The sequence below is a fragment of the Amphichorda felina genome (genome assembly GCF_050947745.1).
Source record: "Amphichorda felina strain 45539 chromosome Unknown scaffold_1, whole genome shotgun sequence".
Taxonomy (NCBI): Eukaryota; Fungi; Ascomycota; class Sordariomycetes; order Hypocreales; family Bionectriaceae; genus Amphichorda; species Amphichorda felina.
Window position 1 is genome coordinate 1,248,251 of NW_028145049.1, and position 16,283 is coordinate 1,264,533.

General features: G+C 58.3%; 6 protein-coding genes across 6 annotated transcripts; 3 read left to right on the forward strand and 3 right to left on the reverse strand.

The window, feature by feature from the left end:
- Positions 1-1,707: 1,707 nt before the first annotated feature.
- rga1 (uncharacterized protein) lies at positions 1,708-5,339 on the forward strand (the record flags this gene model as incomplete). Its single annotated transcript, XM_083189901.1, has 4 exons — positions 1,708-2,070; positions 2,136-2,829; positions 2,885-4,839; positions 4,902-5,339. The coding sequence occupies 4 exons, from the start codon at positions 1,708-1,710 to the stop codon at positions 5,337-5,339; spliced, it is 3,450 nt and encodes a 1,149-aa protein (XP_083053760.1).
- Positions 5,340-6,293: 954 nt separating this feature from the next.
- On the reverse strand, positions 6,294-7,406 carry ERG26 (3-beta hydroxysteroid dehydrogenase/isomerase family-domain-containing protein; the record flags this gene model as incomplete). The annotated part of the gene is made up of 1 exon (XM_083189902.1): positions 6,294-7,406. One exon carries the CDS (start codon positions 7,404-7,406, stop codon positions 6,294-6,296), a length of 1,113 nt encoding a protein of 370 aa, XP_083053761.1.
- Positions 7,407-7,885: 479 nt separating this feature from the next.
- Positions 7,886-9,274, forward strand: ACO1O0_000404 (uncharacterized protein; the record flags this gene model as incomplete). Its single annotated transcript, XM_083189903.1, has 1 exon — positions 7,886-9,274. The coding sequence occupies one exon, from the start codon at positions 7,886-7,888 to the stop codon at positions 9,272-9,274; it is 1,389 nt and encodes a 462-aa protein (XP_083053762.1).
- A 603-nt stretch (positions 9,275-9,877) lies between these two features.
- ACO1O0_000405 (uncharacterized protein) lies at positions 9,878-10,967 on the reverse strand (the record flags this gene model as incomplete). Its single annotated transcript, XM_083189904.1, has 2 exons — positions 9,878-10,300; positions 10,431-10,967. 2 exons carry the CDS (start codon positions 10,965-10,967, stop codon positions 9,878-9,880), a joined length of 960 nt encoding a protein of 319 aa, XP_083053763.1.
- Positions 10,968-11,569: 602 nt separating this feature from the next.
- Positions 11,570-12,509, forward strand: PRE4 (proteasome core particle subunit beta 7; the record flags this gene model as incomplete). Its single annotated transcript, XM_083189905.1, has 3 exons — positions 11,570-11,599; positions 11,664-11,814; positions 11,902-12,509. The coding sequence occupies 3 exons, from the start codon at positions 11,570-11,572 to the stop codon at positions 12,507-12,509; spliced, it is 789 nt and encodes a 262-aa protein (XP_083053764.1).
- Positions 12,510-13,033: 524 nt separating this feature from the next.
- Positions 13,034-15,430, reverse strand: GFA1 (glutamine--fructose-6-phosphate transaminase (isomerizing) GFA1; the record flags this gene model as incomplete). The annotated part of the gene is made up of 5 exons (XM_083189906.1): positions 13,034-13,254; positions 13,309-14,891; positions 14,961-15,192; positions 15,246-15,316; positions 15,426-15,430. 5 exons carry the CDS (start codon positions 15,428-15,430, stop codon positions 13,034-13,036), a joined length of 2,112 nt encoding a protein of 703 aa, XP_083053765.1.
- Between the last annotated feature and the right edge of the window lie 853 nt (positions 15,431-16,283).

A 16,283-nucleotide genomic window follows, 5' to 3' on the forward strand; every position in this document is an offset into this window, starting at 1 on the left:
GGTTGAGCTTGGATTGGATTGTCTGTTCATGGGAGGGGAAGGCACGCGATATTAACCTTACCTAAGGTGGTACTCGTACTTTAACTTGCCCAGTTAATTTATGACGTCAGACCCAGGTATCACAAAAAAAACACCATACAGTAACACTGCTAAGTATTGGTAGTATTTGGCCTGCTTTTTTCGCATTGCTCTATTTGTTCGATTTATTTGGTTTAGTTTGGGCTCGGTTTGGGATTGGTTTGGGCTTTGGTTTGGCATGGCTATGTCAAGAACGGGGTGGAGCTGGCTAGCGACTCTCGCGACGATCGTATCCCTTCAGCTTGCGGTCGTGGAGTCGCGGACCGTTCAATGGCAGAGTCATACTACGTAGTAGTGCGGACAAAAGGGGTGCGCATCCATGGGCGAAACTCGACCTTAATCTACTCGTACCTCTTCAAGCCAGATCTAGGAGCATGTCGCATTCAAATGATCCCCACAGGGTGTTGGCGCCACTCGCTGTGTCTTCTGTGAAATAGCGTATGCGTACTCCGCACTCCGCAGTATTATGCATCTAATCCAAGACACGCACGGAGCAGAAATTTCAAAACATCAAACGCGGGTGCCAGATGCATGCGACATGAGGGAGGCGTCTGAGGCTGGAGATGAGAGAGTGTCAGAGTGAGTGAGGGAGCTGGACCGACCTCGTCGTATTTCGAAGCAGCTGGCCAATGAGATGGGGCGCTGGGCCGTGCTAGCGCTGTAGTACCCGTCGGGTGCACGCCTGAGCGTTGGAGGTACCTCCCTTAGTACCTGGTGCAGTCACTGCAGTGGTGTTGGTACCTGCTAGTAGTGGAGACGTGCGGCCACGGCGCTGGGCAACCGCCTGGAACGGGGGCAGCCTGCAACAAGCTGCAAGCCTGCAACGGCCAGCCTCCATGCAACACCAGTGTGCGGCCAACGCCCCTAAACGTTGCCCCACCCGCAGCCTCAGCGCCCTGTCCCAGGACCCCAGGGCCCTGCCCAGAGTGACCAGACCACCCGTAGTGCACCCACTGCCATCCCGTGAGTTGCTAGGTGAGCTGCCCCCAGGGCAGCAGGGGCAGCAGGGGCAGCAGGGCAGCACGCACCCGACTTCTACCCTTTGGTATCGTCTGCCCAGCATCTCAACAACCGACGCTCGACGCTCGACGCTCGAACGCTCAAGAGCGTCCTTCACTTCGAATTGCGCAGCATCGGTGCCTCAGCATCCCATCTTCCTTTCTTCCTTTCAACCCCCCCACGCGGCCAGTGCGAGGCGCCTGAGGCTGTCTGTCTCACATCCCTACCACTCTTGGTACCACGATCCTTGGTTTCCCCTGTGCCAGAAGGCCTCACTGCCACCGTCGAGCTCCTCCCTCCCTGTCCAGCCGCAACGGAACCACCCCCCCCCCCCCCTCACGACTCTCACGACACCCGACGGCCCACGACTTGCATCCAGGTCACACGAACAACCAGCATCTCCTTTCCTGCCGCCGACTGCGAATCCAGCGAGCCGCGCTCGACGCCCGTTGTCTGCCAATTGACTTGGATTCTGGCCCGGAGGAAACACCCCAGCTGATGCCGACCACGACGACCCCTCCGCGACGACTGCTAGACTCGTGGCGCTAAGAGCTCCTGCGGACCTCGACTGGTCCTGACCGCGAGGGCAATTCTCAACACATCCAGAGACACGCCGCTCACACGTCGGCCATGGGACCAGAGTACGATCACGGTCCGCCGGGCCAGCACATGCCGGGGGGCTTCCCTGGCGACTATCCACCCCCTGATCCAGCTCAGGGGGGCGATGGCTACCAGCACAGCAGCGGCTACAGGACACCAGATAGTGACCATCGAATCAGGCCGACCATGTCCGGCTCCAGCAGCTCAGCGCTCCCTCAAGCCAACGGGGATAGCGACTCTCGCAAGAGCGGCGAGCGGAAGCCCACGCGCCAGAGAAGCGGGCGCTCCACCAGTGGCCAGACGAGGATCTGTACAAAATGTGGCGAACCTCTGACGGGCCAGTTTGTTCGAGCTCTGGATGGGACATTTCACCTGGACTGCTTCAAATGCCGAGTATGGCTCTCTGCTACCCCCTTCTGTTGGCCGACCCTTTCACGGATCACCTAACACTTATATAGGACTGCGGCGACATTGTGGCGTCTAAATTCTTCCCCGTCACTGACGACAATGGCGAAGGGCAGTACCCCCTTTGCGAGACAGACTATTTTCGACGACTCAACCTGTTGTGCTATCAATGCGGAGGGGCGCTGCGAGGCTCCTACATCACCGCTCTTGACCGGAAATACCACGTCGACCATTTCACATGCTCGCTCTGTGACACGGTATTCGGCGCACAGGATAGCTATTATGAGCACGACGGCCACGTCTACTGTCACTATCACTACTCGACCCAGTTTGCGCAGCGCTGCAACGGGTGTCAGATTGCCATCCTCAAGCAATTCGTCGAGATCTTCCGCAACGGCCAGAACCAGCACTGGCATCCGGAATGCTACATGATCCACAAGTTTTGGAACGTGCGGTTGGCGCAGCCTTCTGATCCTCCAACGGCTGCAGAATCCGATGACCCAGCCAGTCGAGACTGGATCCGTGAGGTCGAAGAGCGCATGGAGGAAAAGGTCTATCGGATATGGAGCGTTTTATCGACGTTCGAGGAGTCCTCGGCCGCCTGCATCTCCGACATGCTTCTCCATGTCAGCAATGGGCAATATATCGATGGTGTTTTGATGGCTAAGCGCTTCATCTGGCATGTCGAGATACTGTTCCAGTCGACAGATAGACTGGATGCCATAATGGTCAGGGTCAGCGAGAAAGGTGATGTTTAGGTCGAATATCTCCACGGGCTACCCAATGCTAACTCATAACACAGGAATGTCATACGGACGCGAAGCAAAGCTTCTTTGTAAGAAAATCGTATCATTCTTCTCCTTGTTGTCCAAGAGCCAGGACACGGGCGTTCGCAAACTCGGCGTCACGCAGGAGCTCCTCTCCCTCGTCACGGGCTTGGCACATTACCTCAAGCTCCTGATACGCATCTGTCTACAAGGTGCATTGCGCCTGGAGCGCGAGGCTCACAACTCGGAAGGTCTATACCAATTGCTGGATGATCTGAACGCCTTCGAGTCGCACAAGAACGACGCTGGTGCACTCCAGGTTACCACAGGGGGCTTGCAGCTTTCGGCAAAGAATTCAGATCAATGCTCCGCCTGCAATCGATCGGTGGAGGATGAGTGCGCTAGGAATGGGGATCTGCGATTTCATCTGGGCTGTGTCGACTGCACGCGCTGTAAGCGCGAGTTGGGCCGTTCCCTGGAGGAGTCCCTCCTCAGTCCCTATGATCGGAGGATCTACTGCACCAACTGCGTTGGCAACAACACGGAGGGGTTTTCGCCTTGCGAGTACGTGACGAAGCTGGGACAGTATGTCTTCCTTCTCCGGGTAGCCCTGGCTCGACTCCTCGACATCCTTAGGAGCAATGGCACGCTGCCCCCATCCTCAGAGCAGGGAGCGAACGGCTACGGCGGGCCCGCGGCGCTAGATGAGGCGATGGCATCAGACTCGCAGTCCAAGTCCTATGGTGGTCGGGACGAGAGGGATCATCGCCGAGAGTCGTCTTATGAGAGCACTCTCAACGATGTCCGGAGACTACGCAGCACACGCCTGGACCGTCATCTGTCGTGTAGCGTTAGGCAGGCAAGGACGTCTCGCGTGATGGATGGAGATGGCCAAGGGCCTCGACCTGGGTCTGCTGGCGGTGATGGCGACCCTTACTCTCAACACTCGACAGACCGCATGTTTGGGCAGAACGACGCCATCACCCTCGACGACATCCCGAGAATCGTCGCGGTAGAGCAGTCCAGAGAGCAACAGCACGAGCGAGATCGTGGGGTACGATCTATGGGAGGTCCGATGCCAGGAGGACACCAACGAACTCAGTCGGGGGGCAGGGATCAAGATGTGCGGCTGGGCGATCCGATGCTGACGAGCATAAATCGCAAGTTCTTCTCGGAGCTCTCAGGCCTCGAATACTTCAACGTCAGGCATCTAGCTGTGCTGACGATGCGGCCCATGATTGAGCAAGAGTTCACTCTAGATGAGCTGCTGGGCTTCATCGAGTCAAAGAAGGCGGCCACCTTCTGGAAGAATCTTGGCAAGGCGTTCAAGAACGACAAGAACAAGAATGTCAAGAAGAAGGGCGTCTTTCGTGTCCCCCTGGAGGTGATCATTGAAAAAGATGGCGCTGAATCCACCGACGGTGTCGGTCCTGGCACTCTGCGCATCCCGGCCGTGGTAGACGATATCATCGCCTCCATGCGCAAGATGGATCTATCGGTCGAGGGTGTGTTCCGAAAGAACGGCAACATCAAGAAGCAGCAGGAGCTCGTAGAGAGGATCAACAATGAGGGCTGCGACACCATCAACTTCATGGAGCAACCCGTGGTCCAGCTGGCAGCCCTCCTCAAGCGCTATCTTCGAGATCTCCCGGATCCCCTGATGACACACAAGCTGTACAAACTCTGGGTCAGCGCAGCCAGGATTGACGACCACGAGAGGAGGAAACAGTGCCTGCACCTGACGTGCTGCCTGTTGCCCAAGAGCAACCGCGATTGTCTGGAAATCCTCTTCTCCTTCCTCAAGTGGGCAGGCTCATTCCATCAGCTGGACGACGAGCTCGGTTCCAAGATGGACATCAGGAATCTTGCCACTGTCATCGCGCCCAACATTCTTACGAACCCAGCCAAGGCGTCTGCGCTAGACAGCGAGGCCATCTACGTCATCGACGCAGTTGAGATGCTCATAACGCATATCGAGGAGATGTGTCAGGTGAGACATGCAGATATAACCGATCACGCACGAGAATGTGTTTTGTGCTAACCAGCTCAAAGGTACCGGACGAAGTTCTGACCCTCCTTGCCGACCCTCAAATCTTTACCAGCAGTTCCGAAGTCACGACCAAGGAAATTCTGAGGCGATTCCAGGAGCGGAGAGGCCAGGTTTCCATTACAGACGCCAGCGAAGCCTACAACAGGCAAGACAGCTCGACACGACCACCTCCCAGACGTGTCGAGACGGACCCTGCTGTGTGGCAGGGCGAATCATCCGTGAGGCATGTTCAAGAACCGCCCATGCCCTATGTCAGCAACCCCAAGCAAGGGACGCCTCCGCAGCAGAGGTGGAGAGGCCCGAGCGAGCCTGCGCCCATGTCCCATTTCGACCACTCCGATGGCCAAGGAGATGGGCCAGAGCCCGGCCAAAGGCGTGACTGGCGCAACTCAGCATGGGGCCGTCAAGGAGGCGGGCTTGGCGTGGGCGGCAACTCGTAGCATCTGCACAGCGAGCAAACTGTTGGATCACATGGCGCCAACCGCTCCCTGTAACTTTGCGAGCATAGGGGACATGATTGGAGGTAGATTCATATGCATCATCCATGGCGTTTCTGTCGACTATTTTCCAAAAACCGCCCGGGGCCGAGCCCAGGAAGCGGGGCAAAAAGAACGGGGGGGGGATCATATCTCTTTTCACGCATGACATGACATGATGGAGCTGGTCTTGTCGATTTTCTCTTCAGCTGGCAACCTTGGCCGTTCGTTTATGAGCGTGAGCGGCTGTCTGGCATTCGCTTCATCCTCTCTCCCTGTTCTTCCTACCGAAGCAGGCGACGTTTTCTTTCTTTTTTCTTTCCCAACGAGGTTTGTGCCTCAATGAGCAGTGGGCCTCTCTCTCTTCTTTTTCTTTTTTTTTTATATACATACTTGAGTTGGATGGAAGCGATCGTCGGCGGCGAGCGGGATCATCTCCCGTGAGTATATAGAGGATGATATCATGAAAGGAAAACTGACAGGTGTGTTCCCCGACGCGACGGAGTCGGGAGAAGAAGAGGCGGTGGCAGCAGCAGAGGAGGATTGGGCGCAGGGACGTGCGGAAACCAATTATCAGGCCATCAAAGGGGCTCGAGGGAGTCATGTTTGTCTTTTTGTCCGGTCACGAATAAGCCCCGAAGGGCATGACTTGGGAACAGTGAATACTACGTCCCGCTACCATCTATGACCCCTTTATTACCACAAGTGATTGAGACGTCGAGGAACCGTAATCCATGCTTTGATTTGACTAATTACATGCTTGCTGTAAGCTATTTTTTAACTACAAGATGTTTGTTCTTTTGCACATTACTCCATTATTTCCGCCAATGCCATCTCTATCCCGTCTTTTTTATCCGTTCATCCTCCTCCTCGTCATCTCCCCCCCCCCTTTTCCCCTTCGGGGTGTGCCACCAACCCTTACTGGGCCTTTACGGCGGTGGCCTGCTTCTCCTGGTCGAGGAACCACTGGACGCCGCGGGTGACACCCTCCTGGAGGGACCACCGGGGCTCGTAGCGCAGGACGCGGCGGGCCTTGGCGATGTTGTAGTAGCGGGTCATGCAGGTCATGGTGACCTTCTTCTTGCTGAAGGTGGGGGTCTTGCCGGCGAGGCTGCCGCCGATCTCGCTGAGGACGCCCAGGACGCTGCCGACGCCCTGGCCGAGGTGCCAGGTGCCGTCCGTGCCCGAGGTGTCGCCGGCGGCGGCGAAGACGGCGCGGGCAAAGTCCCAGAAGTAGACGGGGGAGTCGTTGGTGACGAAGAAGGCCTCGCCGTCGACCTTCTCGTGATCGAGGGGCGCGGTGGGGGCGGCGGCGGTGGCGAGCAGCAGGCGGGCGGCCAGCAGGTGGGCGTGGGCGACGTTGCCGACGTAGGTGAAGTCGAATAGGTTGAGGTTGTCGCCGATCTGGATCTTGTGCTTGCCGGTGTTGTAGGCGCCCAGCAGGCCGGCGAGGGTCTGGCCGTCGGCCTCGCCAAAGATGCCGGCGGGGCGGATGGAGCAGGTCAGCAGCCTGGAGGGCTCGGCTCGGTTGGCCTTGAGGACGGCCTCCTCGGCAGCGGCCTTGGTCTCAGAGTAGTAGGAGCCCTGCTGGTCGCCGCGGATGACGGGCCAGCGCTCGTCGGCGTTGTAGAGGGAAGTGGAGTCGTCGCTGATGACGCTGGCGGAGCTGGTGTAGACGAGGGCCTTGACGCCCGTCTGCTGGCAGGCGCGGATGACAGAGTCGGTGCCGTCGACGTTGACACGCCTGAAGAGCTCGTTGTTGCTGACGTTGACAGCCTGGGGCGAGGCAGTGTGGATGACGACGTCGGGCTTGAGGTCCTCGAAGGCGGACAGCAGGGCGTCCGTGTCGGTGATGTCGCACTCCTTGTAGGTGGCCGCAGGGTTGCGGTTGTTGTGGCAGCGCAGATCGATCGAGGAGACGTGGGAAGTGGTCCAGTCGTTGAGGAGCTGGTTAACGATGTGGTGGCCTAGGAAGCCGTTACCGCCGACGACCAGCACGCGGCCGAGGTCGCCCTTGTTCTTGGTGGCCATTGTGTGATGGGATCGTGTTATGTGTATTGCGTGTATGTGGCCTGAGGGTGAGGGAGAGTCGTCGGTCTGACCGTTGCGCCAGGTGCTGGGAATTGGTGTACGGATAGACTGTACATATTAGATTGGCCTCGTATTACGGAGTAGAACAGGCTGATCTGATCTTCTGGGGTAAATTGCACCACCAATCAGAACAGCAGGCCAAGCCACGTCTCTGCCACCAGCCACAAGGGTCCTGTCTCAATATATGCGACTCGATGCCTTAAACATCTTAGTTCAACGTGAATAGAATACTACCAGATTCAACTCGACTGCCTGCGCATCTCGCCCCATCGCCCCGATTTCACGCCCATCCCACGCTCTGTAATTCTGCCTGTTTCTTAGATAACTTATCCTCACCCCTCTGCTCCCATTGCCGTGCTCCGCGCAGCCTCGCATCTTCGATATGATCGCCGCCTCTCGCAGGAGACGACACCCTCGACATGGCGACTCGGTCCCAAGACGTTGAGATACTGGTCCACGTCAACGCGCCCAGTCGGATCACCAGCGATGCTGCCTACCGCCAGCTCGCCCAGGCCTACCTCTCTTTCGAGCCCGGTCTTAGGTCTGATGTGCTCGACCAGGGGGACATTCACGCTCAGCCACCACCATCATCATCAGCAGCAGCCTCATCAAGCCAGGAGGAGTCTGCACACTCGTCGCAGCCCATCCTCATCGACTCCCAGGACCTGAGTTTCCAGAGTGCCCTTGACAACCGTGCCTCGCCTCGTCTACCAACTGGTCCCCTGCACCACCCAGTGCCTGCAGATTCCGTGCCTGCATCTCTGCCAGAACATGACGGATCCCAGAACTCCTGGTGTGCGCCGCCCAGCCAGATCAGCGACTCGTACCCCATGCCCAGTGCTTCCATACCTTTCTTGCCCACCCGGATTTTGGAGCGATTCGTGAGCCGGCCATTTTCTTCCCCTCCCGAGGATTCGTCGCTCCCCCCTTCTGCACATGTGCGAGGCGAGATCCCCAGAGAGGACAGGTCGAGCCTAGAGCACCCCGAAAGTCCTTCATCTCTACCTAGCTCCTCCCCAGAGCAAGAACAGCATCACCGGTCCGGCTGCGTCGATGCGACAAAGGTCGTCCCGGTGACCCCCCTGGTACCCCCGGCGGTGAAACGTCCCAGCGAGGCGCAGAACCCCCACGAGGAGAACACAGGCTGGGATGTCACCCATATATCCGGTAGCGACCTCAGCGTTCCTCCCCAGGCCACGCCATCCTGGCGAGCAGAGTCAGAGCCGCCGCCCGTCAAGAGAGCAAAGACAGGCAACGCTCCTCCCACGGCCCCAGGAAAGGATCCCAAGACCCTCACCCGCAGCGCCAGCGACACTGTCGCCGCCACCGCGCGGCCGCGCTCGACCCCAGACCTCAGGCAGCTCAAGACGCTCGAGATCCGAACCCCGTCACCGCCGGTCGGCACCGAGACCATCAGGCCCGCGAGTCTCATCTCCGAGAAGCTCGCCAAGCTCGCCGCCGACCTGTCCTCGCGCTACCGGCCCGACGCCGCGCGGGACATCCAGCCCCTCGAGCGCGGCTACTGGCTCGTCGACTGCAGCCCCTGGAGCGCAGACACGCGCGCCGACGCCTGGGCCTTCCTGGCGAGCTACCTCAGCAGCGGGCTGGCCGGCTGGGGCGTCTGGTGCCGCCGCGACCCGGCCCACTCCTGGATCCGCCTGTACTGCTGGGGCCACATCGTCAAGCACACGTACCTGCTCCTGTACCTGGCGAGCGGGCGCCAGCTGAAGCTCACGGGGGCCGAGTGGAGGGGTGGCGACGGGGAGGTGGCCCTGAGAGTTCCACCTCACGAGAAGCAGCAGTCTTGACAGCGCGAGGACGGAATAGCAACGCCGATGTGCTTATTGTTCTTCGTTTTTTGGATGCGGCGTTCGCTTTGGGTAGCTCGGAGTTTTGGGTGTCATACCACCACCGCTCAGCAAAAGGCATAGATTCGGGAACTAGATGCGTAAAGGGACGTTTTATTGAATGGGAGACCCAGGCGCCACGATGTATTGGATAGGATCGCGCTGCAAAGTGCATCGACGACAACGAAACCTGCATTTCGACGCAATACTATGATTCGAGGCACCGCCCCATGACGGGCAAAGCCACCGCCGACCTCTTGGTAGTATTGATATAGTACACTGAATACACACTCGAACCAAAAACAGGGGGCACGAGACAAGGGGGAAATCTCTACACAAGTTGGATCGTTCAACGTCCAACGTCCACCGTACAAGTAGAGCCTCCTCCCACTCCTATTCCGGGTCGCGATCACCCGGAATCCACCAGCGTTCATAACAGGCATACAGAACAAGGTCTCAAATCATGGCAAGCGAGCATGCAGGCGCCTTGCAAAGCCACGCATACAAGAGCATGTCGCTAAGTTAGTTCCACGACGACAACCCCCCACTCCCTCCCCTCCCTCTTCATGAGGAGGCCTTGGCGGCAGCCTTTGCGGTGGCCTTGGCCTCCTTCTTCTTCGCAAGGACCCGGGCCCGCAGGTCGTTGACCTCCTTCATGTAAGCATCCCTCTTCTGGGCATATTCCTCGAGGAGGCGGTTCCTCTCGGTGTCGCGCAGGTCGCGCCACTCCTGGCTCATCTCCTTGAAGACAGCTGCGGAGGAGCTGTCCCCGCCAAAGTGGCCGCGGGACTTGATGAATGTGGCGTAGGCGTTGAGGGGCATCTTGGGCAGTCGGTCATCCTCGAGCTTGGGGTACCGCTTGCCCTTCACAATGCGCCGGAGGTGGCGACGCGCACTGTTGGCGAGGTAGACGTCCTCGACGGGCAGGCTCTCGATCCAAGCCTTGCGCGCCTTGGTGCTGGCCTGCTTGTTGGCATCCGCCTGGGCCTGGAGACGCTGTATTGTGCAAAAGAAAAGAAAAAAAAGTCAGTCATCAGTCCCCATCTTGATGCGCTAGCTTGCTGCGAAGCGCGAGGTTCGAGGTGAAGTGATCATGTTTTGCAAGGGGTGGACGTACCTCCTTCTCAGAGTACGACAAGTTGTCGTAGTTGGTCCGGACGGCGCGAAGCATTTCAGACAGGTCAGAATGCCTCGCCCTCTCGACCGGGCTGGACTCGGCGACAAAGATGGCCCAGGAGGTGAAGGGAAGCCGTGTGGGCTCCTCCTTGAGTAGCGCCGTCTTCTTGAACTCCTTGAGCTGGAGCTTTTCCTGCTCCTCGGGAGTCAGAACCTTCTTGGCCTTCTTCTTGGCGGCGGGCTTCTTGACGGCAGGCTTCTTGGCCTTAGCCGCCTTCTCCTTCTTGGGCGCAGCCTTCTTCTTCGCGGACGCGGCAGAGGAGCTCTTCTTAGCCGCCGTCTTCTTGTCGGAGGCGGTGTCAGCCTTGGCGGCAAGGAGGCTCCATCGGGAGAGGCTGAAGCTGCGCTCTGCAGCGGCGGCAGGGCGGAGGACGAGAGGGGAGCGGCTGGCGAGGGCGTTGGTCGCGCTGCGGTGGAGGTTGAGGTTGGCCGAGGCCACGACGCGGCGGGCGGCAGCTCTGCCCACGGATGTCAACATAGCGAAGGAGGAGCCTCGGAGGGCGACAATGATCGAACGGCGGTGGAATTGAGCTGCTGTCGTTGCTTTTTCAGTGTGTAGGAGGCTACGTGCAAGGGCCTTGAAGTGTCGGCAGCTTCAGTCCCCTCGCGGTGAGCCGATGTTGACGAGATGACAAGGGCAGAGGCTGGTTGCAGGTGTCTCACAGGTCCTGTCGCGACTGACCTGTGCCAGGAGAGCTCCCAAGTACCCTGTACTTTATGCACCACTATTTTTAAATGCAAAGTTGGGGTTCTGAGGACCTGTGACCGCTGAAGCTCAGCTCCCCAGCCAATCACCAAAGGTGATGTCAGCTTATGTAACTCGACCAACGTTGCAGGCTGCCGGAGGACGCGACACTACAGCGGGCAAGCACCACCACTACCAGCACCACCTTCCCTCCATCATCAGCTTCCATCATCAACGATCCCAACCGACGTCCCAAATTCCTCGGCTCGACCCATCCACAAGTGCCCGGGGTCTCTTGTATCCGCACGCTACAGAAGACGCATACGACAAAGGCCTCCTCTCTCGGCAGGCCATCACAACCTCAACCTACTCACAGCTCCCCCCCAGCCCACATCATGGATCACCGTCCTCAAGCCTGGGGCCGTGTGAGTCGACCCTCGCCCTCTGCAGCTCCCAGGTACACTGAACTAACCGTCTCTCCTCCCGCAGCCCCGAGACGACGTCTACGGTGCCTATGATGGCTCGTACATGCAGGCCAACGGCGGCGCCAAGCAACACACCCAGCAGCCCATGGTCACCGGTACATCAGTAGTGGCTCTCAAGTTCAAGGACGGCGTCGTCATCGCCGCCGACAACCTGGGTTTGTCCCCCCTCACATCCCCCCCCCCCCCCCAAGCGGGACTTTCGAGACAGAAGCTGACAATCGGGGGCGTGCCCGCGCATACAGGCTCGTACGGCTCCATGGCCCGCTACACCGACGTCAAGCGCCTCCGCCCCTTCACCAACTCGTCCGTCGTCGGCTTCAGCGGCGACATCTCGGACATGCAGTACCTCGACCGCCACCTCACCGACCTGGCCCTCACCGAGGCCTACTCCGACCCGGACCAGCTCAGCCTGTCCGCCGCCAACCTGCACACCTACCTCACCAAGCTGCTCTACCGCCGCCGCTCCAAGTTCGACCCGCTGTGGAACCACCTCCTCGTCGCGGGCTTCGACGACGACGACAAGCCCTTCCTCGCCGCCGCCGACCTCCTCGGCAGCTCCTACTCGGCCCCCAGCCTCTGCACCGGCATCGGCTCCATGCTTGCCCAGCCCATCATGCGCCGCCACGCCCCGGATGAGGAGTCCGCCGCCCGCCTCACCCGCGAGGAGGCCATCGACATCGTCGAGCAGTGCATGAAGGTCCTCTTCTACCGCGACGCCCGCAGTCTCGACAAATACTCCATCGCCGTCGTCACCAAGGACGGCGTCGACCTGCAAGAGGATAAGAAGCTGGAGAACATGAGCTGGGCGTTTGCCGACAGGGTCAAGGGTTATGGCACTCAGACGGTTTGAGATGGATAAGTAAAAACAAAAATAGACTTTTACCGGTCTCTAAAGGGGTAACCATAACTGTCAAGGCCGACCCAGGGTCACCCATAGCAACCTCCTCCGTGAGACAGCCAACCTTGGACGTCATTATGGTGACACTGATAATGAAGCTGGAGGAAGCACTTAGAAACCATGTAACAATAGATGCTACCGTTAGGCCATCGGAATCACATCGTCAGTTTCTTTGGGGACAATCCATTGATTGATGTCAAAATTGATAAAACTGTCTCTGGACGCCCCCTGGGCTAATCTGAGACCTGCACACATACCTGTCTAAAGCAGGTCAAGTCCCTATTACCAAGCACTCAACACCGAGCTTCCTCCCAAACAAACCATTTAAATACCTAAAACCCAACTCCAAAAAGTCTGCTGCATTTTTCCCTTGTCATAGCGCTGCGTCCAAAAAAACAACCCCCCGAACACATATTCCGCCAAATCTACCTCATGCCTCGATAGGCCACGGCAGGCCGCTAACCTTTGATTGCCGCTTACTCGACGGTGACCGACTTGGCCAGGTTACGGGGGAAGTCAACATTGAGACCCTCGAGAACGGCGAGCCAGTAGGCAATGAGCTGAAGAGGGATGACGTTGAGCAGACCCTGGAGGCAGTCGACCGTCTTCGGGATCTCAATCTTCTCCGCCTCGGAGGCCTTGAACTCCTCGTCATTGGGGTTGCAGATGACAATGGGCTTGCCACCACGAGCAATGACTGGGACAGCGTTAGAACAAGAAATGGAAGGAAAAGGAGCGATGAGTAACATACCTTGCTGGTAGGCGTTGAGAGACTTCTTGAATATATCGTCACGGGTGAGGATCATGATGATGGGCAGATTCTCGTCAACAAGAGCCAAAACGCCATGCTTCAGCTCACCAGACATGACAGCCTCGCAGTGGAGGTAGGAAATCTCCTTGATCTTGAGGGCACCCTCGAGAGCAGTGGAGAACTGGCTGCCGCGGCCGAGCAGGAGGAGGGACTTCTGGTTCTGGAAAACCTTCTTGCAGAGCTCCTTGATGGCGCTGTCCTGCTGGAGGATCTCCTTGATCTGACCAGAGATTTGCGACAGGCCCTGCATAATCTCCTCGCGGCGCTCCTTCTTAGACGCACGGTCCTCGCTAAGCGACAGCGCAAACATAACCATGGCGATGAACTGCGAGGTGTAGGCCTTGGTGGAGGCGACACCAATCTCAGGGCCAGCGTTGATGTGGACACCGCAGTGGGTGAGCATGGAGATGGAAGATCCGACCACATTGACAACACCGACAGTCAGGGCTCCACGCTCCAGGCAGTAGCGCAGGGCCATGAGGGAGTCGGCCGTCTCACCGGACTGAGACACGAACACGCAAGTGTCGTCACGGAACACGGGAGCTTGACGATCCAGGAAATCGGAGGCCAGCTCAACCGCGATAGGAATCTCAGCCAGCTCTTCGAAGATACCACGGACAGCCATGCAAGAGTGATAGCTAGTACCGCAAGCAATGAAGATGATCCTGCGGCATCGGCGAATGGTGGAGATGTAGGAGCGGAGACCACCGAGGGTGACAGTCTGGTTGGGAATGTCAAGGCGACCTCGCATGGTGTTGACGACGGACTCGGGCTGCTCAAAAATCTCCTTCTGCATGAAGTGGTCGAACTTGCCCTTCATGATCTCCTGGAGCTCGAGCTCGAGAGTCTGGATGGTACGGACGTTAGAGCTACCATCGGCCTTCTTGAGACGGTGGATGTTCAACGATCCCTCATGAATGTGTGCAATATCATCGTCCTCGAGGTACATGACCTTCTTGGTGTGCTCGACAATGGCCGAGGGGTCGGACGAGAGGAAGAACTCAGTGGGCATGGGCATGCCATCGTCGGTCATGAACGCGCGCGACTGCGAGCGGTGCAGGAGTGACTTGTCAGGGGCACCGAGAAGGTTGCTGCTCTCAGGGCTCAGGAAGTTGGTGGCGCTCTTCTTGAGAGCGACGTTCTGAGAGGCAGCCTCGGCGGGAAGAGCCGACTTATCATCCGAGTACTCGACGTCGACAAAGTCGACCTTCATGCGTCGCTGGGTCTTGACACCAATGACGAGAGGGGAACCCTTGCGGGCAGCAATGACCTCGTGAGGGTAGTGGACCGACTTGATGAGCAGACCATAAGCACCCTCGAGCTCCTGGATGACAGCCTTGGCCAGGTCGGTGAAGTTGATCTGGGGGTGCTGGTCGTGGATGTACTTGGTCAACTTGGCAATGCACTCGGTGTCGGTCTCGGTCTCGAATCGGAAGCCCTTGCTCTCTAGCAGGGTCTTGAGCTCCTTGTAGTTGGTGATGATACCATTGTGGACAATGCTGAACTCCCAGGTGGGGTCGGACCTGAGCAGGAGAATTCAACGGTGAGCCCAAATCATCTACAGCTTGCGGGTATGGAACGCCGGCACTCACCTGTGGGGGTGGCAGTTGGTGGTGGAGGGGGGGCCGTGGGTGGCCCAGCGGGTGTGGGCAATGCCGGCGTGAGAATCAAAGACCTTCTCCAGGTCGAGCTCGGACTCGTCGATGAGCTTCTTGAGCTTGGCTACCTTGCCAACTTCCTTGAAGGCCATCACCTCATTCTTCTTATCGCCATCAACGGCGAGGCCAGCGGAGTCGTATCCACGGTACTCGAGGCGAGAGAGACCTGGGTATGCTGTCAGCTTCCGACAGCCCCTCACCAAGGGGAGGAGGGCCTACCGTTGATGAGTGTGTCGAGAATGAACTTGCGGTCCTTCTCGACCAGGTAGTTGATGTAACCGAAGATTCCACTGCATCATCACACAAGGTCAGTGGTCAGGGCTTCTTGTCGATTAGAGCTCTCTCTGTTGAAAGATGGCGGGGCAAGTAATGGCGGTGACTAGGGACAAGGAGACATACCACATCTTGTCTTGCTGTTAGGGCGGGCAACAGGCGAGAGGAAACGAGGTGAGGAAAGAAAAAAGTGGTCTGGGTATCACAAGAAGAAGAGCGGTGTCGTGGGGTTGGCAAGACGGCGGTGGTCGGGCCAGGGGAGGGGTGGGAGAGAAGAGTATAGTAGAGGATGGAAGATGGAAGATGGAGGGGGAGGAGCGAAGCTGATGTATGCCCAAGGGGAGGAGGGGAAGGCAATGGCAAGGACAAACAGAAAGTCAGACAGGCCAGAAGATGGATGGAAACAAGTTGGGAATCAAGGCTGGGGCAAGCTCGGCTTTTTAAGTGGAGTGGAAGGTTGGAGGGGACGAGCTGCCAGGTTGACGACACAGATGGCCTGGCAACAAGATGCTGTCCAAGTCCACCTCTCAAGCTTTTTGGAGGTGCAGGACCCGCGGACTGCAGGTGAGGTGCTTCCCGATCCCCGTTCTGACGCAGGCAAGCCCAGGTGGGGTGGCTCAGGTAGGGGATTGTAGGGGATTGGAGGGGTCCTGTGTTAGTCCTGGGCCTCGCAACCCACACTACAGGGGCAGGAGGGGACCAGCCGGCCTCTCGCAGGCAGTTCAGGGCAGCCCTGAGCCGACGAGGGGCGCAGCGGCGGCGGCAGCCCCCATCAAGGAGGCTCGGTCTTGCAGGCTGCTCCCAGGCCTTGGCGCCACCCATGCATGGATGGGTGCCAGACGAAACGAGAACCAACGTCCCTGTTACCTGGCAACCTGCAATCGTGAAAGGCGACAGTGCTCCGTGAGTACTCGTACTCCGTGCTCTACGTAATTCCCCGGCCCAAGGCCGTATTTGCCAGCTTCAACCAAGACAAAGACGATT